Source organism: Microcebus murinus, chromosome 3 (genome assembly GCF_040939455.1).
Source record: "Microcebus murinus isolate Inina chromosome 3, M.murinus_Inina_mat1.0, whole genome shotgun sequence".
In the NCBI taxonomy this organism is placed as follows: domain Eukaryota; kingdom Metazoa; phylum Chordata; class Mammalia; order Primates; family Cheirogaleidae; genus Microcebus; species Microcebus murinus.
The window spans coordinates 19154625-19168628 of record NC_134106.1 but is presented as its reverse complement, the minus strand read 5'-3'; the positions used below and the strand labels follow the sequence as shown (position 1 = coordinate 19168628).

Genomic DNA, 14004 nt, shown 5'->3' with positions numbered 1-14004 from the left:
TAATTTTTTGTATATATATTTTTAGTTGGTCAATTGATTTATTTCTATTTTTGGTAGAGAGGGGGGTCTCGCTCAGGCTGGTTTCGAACTCCTGACCTTGAGCAATCCGCCCACCTCGGCCTCCCAAAGTGCTAGGATTACAGGCGTGAGTCACCACGCCCGGCCAATTAGATCATTTTGATAATTAGATTTCTCAAATGAACAAACAGGGCACACCCGCATCACAGGGAATGGGCCTTGGTCCCTCCCTGATTGGGCTGCAGTGGCAGGAGGCCCCTAAGGCAGGGAACAGGCCTGGTCACCCCAGCACTGCTGGCACAGAGGCTCCTGGCAGGATGGCTGCAGGTATGGCTCCCCTTCCTCCTGGCCTTGGTTTCCGAGAGCCACCAGCCCAGGAAAGTGGCTAAATCCCAGGAGAAAGGGGCAACCTGCAGGGCCCTGCCCTGTGCCAGGCCCTGGACGGTGCATTATGTAATGTTTTAGTCCCATGCTTGCCTAAGACTGACTCTCAATTTCTTTAATTCCAAAGCAGGCTGCACTAGTCCCTCTTCAGGGCCGGAGGACTCAGGAAGCAGCGATAGCTTGGACTAAACTGGGGAGGCCAGGCAGGCAGCGGGGACGGTGAGGCGGGCGGTGTCCCGTGACCCTGTTTTGGAGAAGAAGGTTCCTTTCAAATCTGTCCCAGTGTCCATGCCTTTCTCCCACCCCTCTACTCCTGTGTCCTCAGAAAAAATGTTGGCCGTGCACTTTGACAAGCCGGGAGGACCAGAAAGCCTCTACGTGAAGGAGGTGCCGAAGCCGAGCCCGGGGGAGGGGGAAGTCCTCCTGAAGGTGGCGGCCAGCGCGCTGAACCGGGCGGACTTACTCCAGGTACCCAGTCACCGCGGGGTGGGCGCGGGGGACCAGGGCCTGCCCCCTGCAGGGCTGCCTGGATCGGGAACTGAGCCCGGCCGGGTTTGCCGCGAGCTGGGTGAGCCGGGCCGGGGCGGCCGGACGCGCGGTTTGGGCCTCCGCGTCCGAGTGGGACGCCGGAGGGGGACCCCAGCACCCCGCGGGCCCGCCCCGCGCCGCCGTGCACACGCCCGCAGAGCCCCGCGCCGGCGTCCACCGCGGCCGGGAGAGGAGCTGCGGTCTGTTCGGCGCCCACCTGCCTGGCACTGAGCTCGGCGGGTTCTTCGTTTAGCCCTCACTGCACCCTCGGGGATGGGCGCTGTGTTCCTCGCAGCGCTGAGGACAGTGAGGTGAACGGCCAGCGAGCTGCTCGCGCCGGCAGCCGGGGCTGACCTGCTTTCTCCCCGGCTCCTGCATCCTTTCGGCAGCAGGCGCCTCCCGCTCCCAGCGGCGCAACAGATCCGGAATTACCGCTGCGCCCCGCGCGTCCGAGCCGTGCCGCCACCCCGGCGCTTGCAGCGCCCCCGCCAGCCCGCCCGCGGCGCCGCGGAGGATGGAGCGGGCCCGCCTGCCCTGCAGCCTGACACCTCCTCTCCCTCTCTCGCCACCTCTAGCCATGTTCCACACGCCTTCCTGCCTCACAACTGTCGCCTTTGCCTTTCTCTCTCCCTGGGATGCTCTTTAGCCATTCTTTTTATGTCCACCGCCTTCTCTCACAGTGCCTGTGGTTAGTATCCACAGACCTGGCTCGTGTGTGTGTTTGTGTGTGTGTGTATTAATACATAAGTGAGTCCTCTTCTTTAAAGCTTGTCTTCCCTCACTAGACTGTAAGTTCCGCCAGGACAGCGGTGATGCGCTTTTCCCTGCACAGGGCAGACACAGCATGCACTAAGTATTCGTTGAATAAATGGCAGAGACAGAATTTGAGCCCAGAGCCATTTGTCTCCAAAGTCCAGACAGCTGGCTCTTAGGAAGGAGGGGATTAGTCTGTGCATGGGAACAAATGCCCTTAAGCTAGTGTGACCACAGTGTCACAGTCCCTTTGATTGGGCCTCATCCTCATCCAGGCCCTGGCTTGCATCAAAGCACTCGTGAGTTCAGTCCCTCGCTGTTGTCTAAATTCTTGGCCCAGAGCCAGGCCAGCACCCTTCAGCCCAGCAGGAAGGAATCAGAGCCAGTTTGAATGACATTCCGTGCTGCAGCCCAGCTTCTAGCTAGAAAAGACCTCATGATAGCCCACCTTCTTGTGCAAACTAAGTTTGGAGCAGGAGAAACAAGGGCACAGATGGCAGGAAGTCCCCTTGCTAGCCCCACCTCTCAGGGTCTCAGACCTCAGCAGACTGCACTCCCAGCTCCCTGACCCCCCCCCCCATCCACAGCACTGTCCCTGGACTAAGAGAGTGACTGTGAAGACCTCTAGATGGTATATTTTACGTCACCATCTCTGAAAAGGTCCCATTGAGTAGCTGTTTCTGGAATGACTGTTATTTGGAAACTATCTGAATTTTTTTCCATCCTCGAAAATGAAAAGTAGAATCCAAGCAAACACCCACCTTTTCCCTTCAGCGAGAAGGAAGGCTAACATTGAACTCCTCTTACCAGACCAAACGACCTGTGCACCCTTCTCTATGCAGAGACAAGGCCAGTATGCCCCGCCCCCAGGAGCCAGCAGCATATTGGGACTCGAGGCATCTGGACACGTGGCAGAGCTGGGGCCTAGCTGCAAGGGGCACTGGAAGATTGGGGACCCAGCCATGGCTCTGCTGCCTGGTGGGGGCCAGGCTCAGTATGTCACTGTCCCCGAAGGGCTGCTCATGCCTATCCCAGAGGGACTGTCCCTGACCCAGGCTGCAGCCATCCCGGAGGCCTGGCTCACTGCCTTCCAGCTGCTGCACTGTGTGGGTAAGGAGGCCCTGCCCCGTCACCTGAGGCTAGCTGCTCACCCCACCCCAGGCATCTGCCCTAACCCTCACCTCTGAGTGCTCCCCCGACACCGACACACCCTGGCCTCTAACCTCAGTGCTGACCCAGACCTCTCCCCCGTGGAGACAACTATGGTCAGTTTTTATGACCAATGTGAGGCAGAACCAAGGTTCTCAGAGCTGCTTGTCCCTGTGCCCAGAGGGGAGGAAACTGTCCTTCAGCCCTTCTGCTAAGGTCCCTCACAGGCAGTGGAGGAGACACTCTTGGTCCAACTCTTACGTAAAAAGGGATCAGAGGCCGGGCGTGGTGGCTCACGCCTGTAATCCTTGCATTCTGGGAGGCTGAGGCAGTTAGATTGCTCAAGGTCAGGAGTTTGAAACCAGCCTGAGCAAGAGCGAGACCCCGTCTCTACTATAAATAGAAAGAAATTAATTGGCCAACTAATATATATAGAAAAAATCAGCCGGGCATGGTAGTGCATGCCTGTAGTCCCAGCTACTCGGGCGGCTGAGGCAGGAGGATTGCTTGAGCCCAGGAGTTTGAGGTTGCTGTGAGCTAGGCTGGCGCCACAGCACTCACTCTAGCCTGGGCAACAAAGTGAGACTCTGTCTCAAAAAGAAGGGGGGGGGATCAGAGCAGCCCAGACATCTGGCCTGGGAATTTTTCTGTCCCAGGAGCTCTCGTTGGCTCAGGAGGCCCCTTCAGGACAGCTCTGACACTCAACCCACTCCTCTGTCCACTGCATTAATCTTTCCCAAGCCCAGCTCTGATCAAGGCACCCCTGCTCTAAAACGTTTGTGCTCCCCACACTCAGAGGCCTTTGTGACCCAGGCCCTGTGTACCCCTCTGGCCCTGTCTCTCATCCCATCCTTGGTGCACAGCTGGTTTAGGTTTCCAAAGCCAACCTTGCACTTCCCACCCCCATGCCCGCACTGGCCCAGGGTATTCTAACTTGAGTCATTGCCGTAGGAGGAGTGTGTGAAGGGGAGACGGTGCTCATCCACGCCGGCACAGGTGGTGTGGGCACGGCGGCCATCCAGCTGACCAGGCTGTTCAAAGCCATCCCCCTGGTGACCACGAGCTCCAAGGAGAACATCCAGATGGCCCAGAGCTTGGGTGCTGCAGCTGGGTTTGATTACAAAAAAGAGGACTTCTCCGAGGAGGCTCTGAAGGCCACACAGGGTGTGTATGTGTGTGTGTGTGTGTGTGTGTGTGTGTGTGTGTGTGTGTGTGTGTGTGTGTTGGGGGAGCCCGTGTGTTTGAGGAGAGGCCAAACTGATCCCTGGCTTAACCCTTCCTCTCTTGTCTTACTTCCTCCTCTTCATAACCTTTTTCTCCTCCTTGCTCTCTCCTGTATTAGTTACCTATTGCTGCATAACAAATTACCCCAAAACTTAGTGGCTTAAAGCAACAAATTTTTACTATCTCACAGATTCTGTGGGTCAGGAATCTGGGAGAAATTTATCTGGGTCCTCCAGCTCAAGGTTTCTCCTAAGGCATCAGCCAGGGATACAGTCATCTGGAGGCTCACCTGGGGAACAATCTGCCTCCAAGCTCACTCTTGTGGCTGTTGGCAGGCTTCAGGTCCTTGTCAACCATTAGCCAGGGACATCAGTTCCTTGATATATGAGCCTTTCCATAGCACAGCTTGAAATGTGGCAGTTGGCATCCTTCAGAGAGAACAAGAAAGAGTGAAAGAAAGGGCCCAAGAAGGAAGCAATCATCTTTTAGTACCTAATCTTGAAAGCAATATCCCATCTCTTCTGCTGTGTTCTTTTTGTTAGAAATGATGTACACTCAAAGGGAGGGATCACCCAAAGTTGTAAATATCAGAAGATGTAGGTCATTAGCAGACCATCCTAGAGGACACCCACCACATCTCCCTTCTCCTTCTCTGTCATTCCCAACCCTCTCTTGGTTCTCCTTCCCTATCCCCTCTCTCTCTACTATACCTTTCACAAAGCCTGAAAATGGTCTAACCACTCCAGATGGAAGAAAAATTAATTAGAAATAAATAATATGGGCCAGGCGCGGTGGCTCACGCCTGTAATCCTAGCTCTCTGGGAGGCCGAGGTGGGCGGATTGCTCAAGGTCAGGAGTTCAAAACCAGCCTGAGCAAGAGCGAGACCCCGTCTCTACTATAAATAGAAATAAATTAATTGGCCAACTGATATGTATATAAAAAAAAAAAATTAGCCGGGCATGGTGGCGCATGCCTGTAGTCCCAGCTACTCGGGAGGCTGAGGCAGGAGGATCGCTCGAGCCCAGGAGTGTGAGGTTGCTGTGAGCTAGGCTGATGCCATGGCACTCACTCTAGCCTGGGCGACAAAGCGAGACTCTGTCTCAAAAAAAAAAAAAAAAAGAAAAAAAAAAAAGAAATAAATAATATGAACCCAGGAAAAGTGGAAAAAAAATAAGCTAATCATAAGGGTTAATACAATAACTGTGATCCAGTATAATGTATGATTCTGAGCTTCCTGGCTGCCTCAGCAAAAAAAGCAGCAGCATGATCAAGATTGAGATTTCCATATTTTTAAAGATTTGGGGGTGGGGAGTCCTTTGAAGCTCCAGGGGCTCCAGTGCCCAAAGGGTTACATAGCTTTAATTATCAAAGCCTACTGACTTCTCAGAGGAGAACAATGCCATTCTTGCTCTCTGGAGCAAGTACTCAAGGCCTTATCAGTCTATGTTTACAACCACTGTGAGACATATCTCCTTAGCTGGAGGTCTTCTGAAAGCTGAACACCTTAGCACTTCTCCCCCAACTCTCTAAGAGAACTGAGTGCCTCCTGCCTTCCAGATAGTGCCTTTTTCCCACTTCATTTCCTGGCCCATGGGAGAATATGCAAAATTAGATCCAGAGGGGAGGAGTTTAGGTATCTGCCTTCCCACAATGACTAAGCCATTTCTACCTACTACTCAAGGTGTGGGTGTCAATGTGATCCTGGACTGCATTGGTGGCTCTTACTGGGAGAAGAACCTCCACTGTTTGGCCGCAGATGGCCGATGGGTTCTGTATGGCCTCATGGGGGGAGCCGAGGTCAATGGACCACTGCTCTCCAAGCTGTTGTGTAAGCGAGGAAGTCTGCGGGCCAGTCTGCTGAGGTCCAGGGACAAGAAGGTAGGTGACAGACACATCTGAACTGGTTCTAGGCACTTTGATTCCTGCCGATTAACCTTTCCTGACACTGTCAACTTTCCTTCCTCTGGATGGGAATCTAAGGGTTATCCTAACCTCTCTCCCATCAGAAGACTCAGTCTGTATGTCTACTTTCTCATTTGACTCTGACATAGTGCTCCCCTCTGCCAGGCCCTAGATTCACACTGGGATGACCATACTTTTAGGGGGGGGGCGGTTCCCTTGATGCTCCAGGGGTCCCAGGGCCAAAGGGTGTTTATATTGATTGCTGATCTGGTCTGACCTCCTTGGACCAAGGCTAGTACTAGGGCCAAGCAGGCATGGTGTGATTTTCTCCTCAAAGTTGTGTGATGCCAACAGAATCTCATCCACACCCTGTTAATGGGCTATTTCCTTGCCTCAGTATAAGGAAACATTGGTGAAGACTTTCACGGAACAAGTCCTGTCCCACTTCTCCCCTGGGAGTGCTGTGCAGCTGCAGCCTGTCGTGGATAAAGTCTTCACCATGGCCGAGGTCCAGAAGGCCCACTCTCGCATGGAAGCCAACCAGAATGTGGGCAAAATTATCCTGGAGATGCCCTGACTCAAACATGGTGTGGCTGATGGGAGACACTGGCCCTATGGGAATTGTGGGGGATAGGGCCAAGGATATGGGAGTATGGGCAGGCCTGGAATTGGGCTGAGTTGGGCCAGGGGATGGGAACTGGGACCAGGCTGTCTCACAACACTGTTGGGAGAATTAACTGAGACCACAGAAATATGAGTGCTTTGTTACCTGTAAAATACATTGTAATTGGGTAAAGTTCTTTGTGGACTATATATAAACTAGAAAGTATTTATATACTATAGAGCAAATATAACAGATTTTAGGAGAAGTGTTATTTTTTCCTAGGGCCATATCCTAGGCCTGTTAGGCTATGGATTTGGGGGAAGAAACTAAATCCATTCTTTCCCCAAATTCAGGCTAGTGCTTTGATCTTTGGAGCTGGCCTGTTTTCAGGCCAGTTCTGAAGACTAAAGGACTAGCCTAAGTTAATTCCTAAACACAAAGGCCTGGCCCTAACCCCTCCTCTGAGCTCCAGATACATATATCAAACTGACTACTGGACATTTTCACCTAGAGATCTCAAAGGTGCTTCTATTTTAACACATTAGAATTTAACACATAATCATCACCTACCATCGGCTCCTCTCCAGGATTTCCTGTTTCTATAAATAGCAATTACTATCCATCCAGGTACAGAATCCAGAAACCTAGAAGTCATCCCTAATACCCATTCTCTCTTGCATCTTCTTATCCAGCAGACCCTTCCCTTTCCCTCCATTTCACTACCATCTCTCCTAATCCAAGCCACTGTCACCTTTTACCTCTGCTATTGCAATGGCTTTCTAATTTATCTCCCTACACCCACTCTTTTCTAATCCATATTCTGTGCTGTAGTAAAAGTGATTTCTTCAAAATGCAAATTTAATCACACCATGGCTCTACTTAATCCACTTGGGTAGCCTTCCATTCCTGGTACAGCAATAACAAAAACCCAGCAGGGCCAACAAGTCTCTGCAGACTGACCCACACCTGCAGCCTCCTTTCCCACCATGCTCTCCTCCAGCCTCAAACATTTCTCCTGTCTCTGACCCCTCTGCCACAACCCAAATGTCCATCCAGAAGGACTTGTTGAATACATTTTGATACATTCACATGATGGAGGACTGTGTAGCTATATAAGGTAATACAAATTGCCATAATTTCCAGAATATGTCAAGTGAAAAAAAAAGATACACAACAATGTGTATGGTATGCTACCTTTTATCTTAGAAAAGGAGAATATATGAACTTATTTATGTATTTGCTTATTTTTTTAATAGAAGAATCAAAAACTAGGGTAAACCAAGGGAATCCAATGTTTACCTCAGTGAGGAGGATGAGACAGAGTGGAAGGAACACATACAGGAGAGCTTGACTTCTCTGAATTTTGAAGATTTTATGTTGGTACCATGTAAATGTTTTACAAAATCAAGGCATTTTTTTCATAATTAAATTTTTAAAATGTAGAAACAAAAAAGTTCCTAACATTAAAAAGGCATTTTTTATAATTAAATTTTTAAAATGTAAAAAAAAAGAATTCCTAAAATTAAAATTACAAAATACACTAAATTGTGTTTCTAATTCATGGATTGGCCATATAAATGGAATAATTTCAAGTGATGTTTAATTTAAAACACAATAATTTGATTGGATGTCCTTATTTGGGGATGAATCCTATGAACAAAAAGGATAGCAAGCAAATTTTAAACTGTTTTCAGTAATCATGTTACTGTTAATAATTATGAAAAATTATCTGGGCTCAGTAGCACACATCTATAGTCCCAGCTACTCAGGAGGCTGAGCACGGAGGATCACTTGAGCCCAGGAGTTTGAGGTTGGTGTGAGCTATGGAAGACACCACTGCACTGTATGTAGCCTGGGTAACAGAGTGAGACTCTGTCTCAATAAACAAACAACTAAATAAATAAAGTCAATATTTATTTCCTGATTTATTTTCTCCTTTTTCCTTCCTTCTTTTTTTTCTCCCAAGCTTTCCTGCTTTTAACTGAAATCGTTTTAAAGTTTTTCCATTTAGGATAGTATTTGCTGTGGATTTTCAGTACATAGTCTGCTATAAATAGTTTCCTTTTATGCTAATTTTGCTTGGAGTTGTTATAATGACTGGTTTCTGGCTTAATTGATGCTTTTTTAGCCTCCATTGATTGGCTCATATGGGTGGGTGCTTTCTCCTTTCATTTGTTGATGCTATGGGTTGTATTGATAGACTTCCTAATGCTGATTTTATGTAGTCATAGTGAATTATTCTTTTGATAAATTGCTAAATTCTATTTGCTAATTTTTTAAAGAAATTTTTGCCTTCATCAATCAGCTTTTGCTGCAAAGATGAACTACTTCCAAATCTTAATAGTTTACAACAACAAATGTTTATTTCTTGCTCAGTTATGGCTATGCTGGGCTCCCTGGGCCTGGCATGGACAATGGGTTGGATTCAGGTCCACTCTGTGTGTTTCTCACTCTGGGACAAGCTGCAGGAGAGACCACCTGTGGGCGGCAGGAAGGCAAGGGGACTGATGAAAATTGGCCATGGCTTCATCACTCAGGCCCCATTTCATCTCCTTTCTCATTGCTAATCTTTCAGACTTCAGCTCTCTCTTGTTCCCCAACTCTGACTCACAATAGATTTCACTTATGTTATTGGTTTTTATAAAGAACTAGCCCTTGCAACATGGATTGAATTAGAGGACATTGTTAAGCCAGGAACAGAAAGGAAAACACCATGTGTTCTTACTCATATGTGAAAGCTAAAAAAAGTTGATCTCATAAAAGCAAAAAGTAGAAGAGAAGAGCTAGGCACAGTGGTTCATGCCTGGTAGTCCCAGTGAACTCTGGAGGCTGAGGCGGGAGCGTCACTTGAGGCCAGGAGTTGGAGGCTGCAGTGAGCTATGATCTCACCATTGCACTCCAGCCTGGGCAACGAAACAAGACCCTGTCTCTCAAAACAAAAAAAGTAGAACAAAGGATACTAGAACCTGGAAAGAGTTAGGGGATGAGGGGTGAAGAGAGTTGTTAAAGGATACAAAACTACAGCTAGCTGGGAAAAATATAAGTCCTACTGTTCTATAGTACTATAGTATGACTATATTTAATGATATATTACATAGTTTCAAATAGCTAGAAGGAGAATATTGAATGTTCCCAACACAAGGAAATGATAAATGTTAAGATGATGGATATGCTAATTACCCTGATCTGATCACTATACATTATATGTATTGAAACATCACTATGTACCCCATAAATATGTATAATTATCAATTATTATATGTCAATTTATAAAAGAAAAAGAACTAGCCTATAGATTTATTTATCCTTTCTACTTTTTTGGTTTTGTTTTGTATTTTACAAATGTCAGCTTTTGTTTTTACTAATTCTTCTAGTTTGTTTCTCTAGTTTCTTAAAATGAATCTCTTAGTTCCTTCATTTTTTCATGTTTCTTCCTTAATAATGAATAGATTTAAGGTCATTTCCCTTTTTTTTATTTCTATACAGTTTTAATTCTTTTCATTTTCCTGTCAATATTCACTTTGATCCAAAGGTTATCTCAAATGTGTTTCTTCCAAATAGTTTCTGGGACGGGGAGGGGAAGATATCCTCTTTTTTATTATTCATTTCTAATTTTATTGATACAAGATTAAGAAAATATGGCCTGCTCTTTGAATTTATTAAGGTTTTTCTTTGGTGACAATTTGTTAAAGTTTTTCTTTGGTGACTTGATTAATTTTGTAAATGTCCCATGGACTTAAAACAAATATGTATGCTCTGTTTGCAGAATGTATTAAATCAAGTTTACTGATTGCATTATTCAATTCTTCTGTGTCCTTATTAATTTTTTCTCTATTATATCCCTCGAATTCTGAGAAAGACTTGTTGAAGTCTTTCACTGTGCCTATGTTCTTATCCATTTACTCTTGAATTTCTAAGGTAGCTGCTTTGTTGTTTTAGGCATTAAAGCTAATAATTATTATATCTTCCTCATGGATCTTACCTTTTAAAAGTCACCTAGGGCCGGGCACGGTGGCTCACGCCTGTAATCCTAGCACTCTGGGAGGCCGAGGTGGGAGGATCGCTCAAGGTCAGGAGTTCAAAACCAGCCTGAGCAACAGCGATACCCTGTGTCTACTAAAAATGGAAACAAATTAATTGGCCAACTAAAAATATTAGAAAAAATTAGCTGGGTATGGTGGCGCATGCCTGTAGTCCCAGCTACTCGGGAGGCTGAGGCAGTAAGATTGCTTGAGCCCAGGAGTTTGAGATTGCTGTGAGCTAAGCTGATGCCATGGCACTCTAGCCCAGGCAACAGAGCGAGACTCTGTCTCAAAAAAAAAAAAAAAAAAAAGTCAAATTCATAGAGAGTAGAATGATGGTCACCAGGGGCTATGGTGGGGTCTAGAGGAAGGGAATGGAGAGCTGCTGATTATAGGGTACAAAGTTTCATGTTCACATGAGGAATAAGTTTTGAGGTCTATTGCTCAGCAGGGTGACTATAGTTACTAATATGTATTATTGTATATTTCCAAATAACTAAGAGGCTGGACACAGTGTCTCATGTCTGTAATCCTAGCACTTGGGGAGGCCAAAGTGGGAGGGTTGCTTGAGGTCAGAAGTACAAGATCACCCTGGGCAACATAGCAAGACCCCATCTCTAGAAAAAAAATTTAAATTAGCCAAGAATGGTGTCATGCACCTGTAGTCCCAGCTACTCAGAAGGCTGAGGCAGGTGGATTGCTTGAGCCCAGGAGTTCGAGGCTACAGTGAGCTGTGATTGCACCACTACACTACAGTTTGGGTGACAGAGGGAGACCCTGTCCCAAAAAGAAGAAAGGTAAGTGAGATTATAGACATATTAATTAGCTTGATTTAATCATTCTACATTGTATACATAGATCAAAATATCATATTATACCCCATAAATATATACAATTATGATTTGTCAGTTAAAAATGATATTAATTTTTAAAAACACTTTTATTTTCCCTTTTTCCTTTTATTTGCTCGCTTTATGAAGTGATTTTTTTCTATTTTTTTTCCCTTGTTAATTTGGACATTCTGTTCATTTCTCAACTTCTATAATCAGATATATCTCTACTATATATAGTCTACTTCCCTATATCTGGGAAAACCACGCTCTTCACTTCTGACACTAGATGTGCAGGTTTTATCCCACACTGAATAATTCTAAGACACAGGCTGAGTATTCCACAATTCAATTCTGGAGTTAGTGTCAGATCCCACAAGTTAGGGCTCAGTCCTACAAGACTGTCCCCACTGCAGATGCCAACTGTAGGTCCAGGCTTCCTGTACTTCTGATTGGCTGGGTATATCAGGGTAGGGATTATAGTGGAATATTAAGTGGGGAAGAGAGATTGGGCTCAATTCCAAATGCAGCATGAGCAAGTGAGAATATATAGCCAGGGAGCACGGTGGGGGTCAGTGAGTGAAAAATTAGTAAGAAGAAACATCAGGGGTAAAAGGGATTCTGTCTACACTGACCTAACAGGATTCTTACTGAAGACAGGCCAGCATGATCAGATATCACTTGGGGGATGGTAGATGATGAGGAATTTGATCACATGTTGAGGGTGATTCCATATCAAGGATGGGGGGTTCTTGCTAAATGGATTTAGCAGGGATTGCTAAAATGGGAATGTATAAGGCAGTACACAGATGGGCCTAGGGGAAAATTCAGAAGCCGAGCAAAGAATTTTTGTCAGTTGCCTGAGATAATTCTTGACCTTAAGTTTCTAGATAATTCTTGACCTTAATTTTTCTAATTCAAGTCTCAACAATGACCATCTCCTTCAAAGCATTTACTGAATTGAGATGGGAAATCCTTTTTTTTAATTCTAGAAATATTTTCATGGTATTCTTGAATCTTCTCAGGTAACTTTATTTTTTATTCAGGTTTTCATCTGTTTCCTAGTCACTTGAATTTCCTGGTCAATTTTCCATTTGTTATGACATAACTTTTGCTGCTGGCCCCCATTCAATAAGTTGTTTTGTGATTGTTGGCATACCCTAAATTACTATGGCAGGCCTACGAATGGTGAAAGGGGAATCGGTCTCTACCTGTGCAGGCTGGGGGTGTATAAGTTGGCAAGAAGGCTCCCTGTTCCTTTGACTCCCTGTTCTTGTCCATTCTCAGGAGCAGGGAGTGCCCAGCCCGCCCATTAAGCCCCATCTGAGCCTCTTGTAGGCCATGGAGACCTGCCCTGCTCTCCTGAGACAGACACCTTCTCATAAATTTCAATACGTCAAGCTTTTTTCCTGGGTCCACTGCTCTCCAGTCCTTGTCCCGAAATTCTGGTATTATTCTACAGATACTTATGAAGTACCTGAAGGTAGGGTTGGGGGAAGAGGCCCTCTAGAGGCCTGGAAGGATGAGTATGCTTTCTCTAGACAGAAGAGAGAAGGGGGAGGAGGGTAGAAGATGACCTTAAGTGTACTGAGTTTGGATCTCATTCTTTTTTGTTGTTTGTTTGTTTTTCTTGAGACAGAGTCTCACTCTGTGGCCTGGACTAGAGTGCTGTGGCATTACCCTAGCTCACAGCAACCTCAAACTCCTTGGATCAAGTGATTCTCCTGCCTCAGCCTCCTGAGTAGCTGGGACTACAGGCATGCACCACCATGCCCGGCTAATTTTTTTTTCTATTTTTCGTTGTTCAGCTAATTTATTTCTATTTTTAGTAGAGATGGGGGTCTAGCTCTTGCTCAGGCTGGTCTTGAACTCCTGACCTCAAGCAATCCTCCTGCCTCGGCCTCCCAGAGTGCTAGGATTACAGAAGTGAGCCACCACGCCCAGCCTGGATCTTATTCTTTAAGCACCAAGTTTCTTGCCCCCCTTGGAGCATGGTCTTCACTCATAGACACTGGTGTCTACCTACCAAAGTAGCAAGAAATACCCACCAATAAGTTCCAGAAAAAAAGTCCCACATGGATTGTCTCTTTGAATGTGCTGTTTGGCTTCTTTTGTCCCATTTCTTGCAAGGATGACTTTAATATAGGTGGCTGACAGGCATTTTCAGAAAACAGTAGGCCTTATGAAAACAAATGATTTGGGTTACCTTCTTGCAAGGGGTGTGTTCAGCAGAGGAATGTAAATAAAGAGAGAAAGGGGGCTTTAAAATTGATGGAGAGACTGTTTCTCAAGGCAGCTTGCTACAGCAGAAAGAGCTCAGGACAGGACCAGGAGACATGGGTTTGATTCCTGGCTCTGATGCTCACTAGCTATGTGCTCCTTGAAATCAAGCTAATCTTTCTACATCTCAGTTCATTTTTAGCAAAATCAAGAGAAAATATATGTGAAGAGGTGATATATTATATGCTACTGCAAAAATATGTTACCTAGCTTGTTTTTCACAGGTGTATGCATGTTTGTATTATTCTATCCCAGTGGTTCTCAACTAGGGCCCTTAAGGGCAATCTCCCAAAACAAAGAATTGTGAAC

General features: G+C 46.1%; 1 protein-coding gene across 1 annotated transcript; it reads left to right on the top strand.

The window, feature by feature from the left end:
• The first annotated feature begins 243 nt into the window (after nucleotides 1–243).
• Nucleotides 244–6626, top strand: LOC105884334 (quinone oxidoreductase PIG3-like). Its single transcript, XM_012788084.3, has 6 exons — nucleotides 244–345; nucleotides 728–870; nucleotides 2526–2793; nucleotides 3784–3996; nucleotides 5739–5935; nucleotides 6357–6626. Exons 1-6 carry the CDS (start codon nucleotides 336–338, stop codon nucleotides 6534–6536), a joined length of 1011 nt encoding a protein of 336 aa, XP_012643538.2. The 5' UTR covers nucleotides 244–335; the 3' UTR covers nucleotides 6537–6626.
• The last annotated feature ends 7378 nt before the right edge of the window (nucleotides 6627–14004 follow it).

Excerpts from the sequence above, each read along its gene's own strand:
- LOC105884334 (XM_012788084.3), top strand. Across the intron at positions 871-2,525 it reads ACCGGGCGGACTTACTCCAG|AGACAAGGCCAGTATGCCCC; the intron begins GTACCCAGTCAC and ends TTCTCTATGCAG. Across the intron at positions 2,794-3,783 it reads CCAGCTGCTGCACTGTGTGG|GAGGAGTGTGTGAAGGGGAG; the intron begins GTAAGGAGGCCC and ends TCATTGCCGTAG.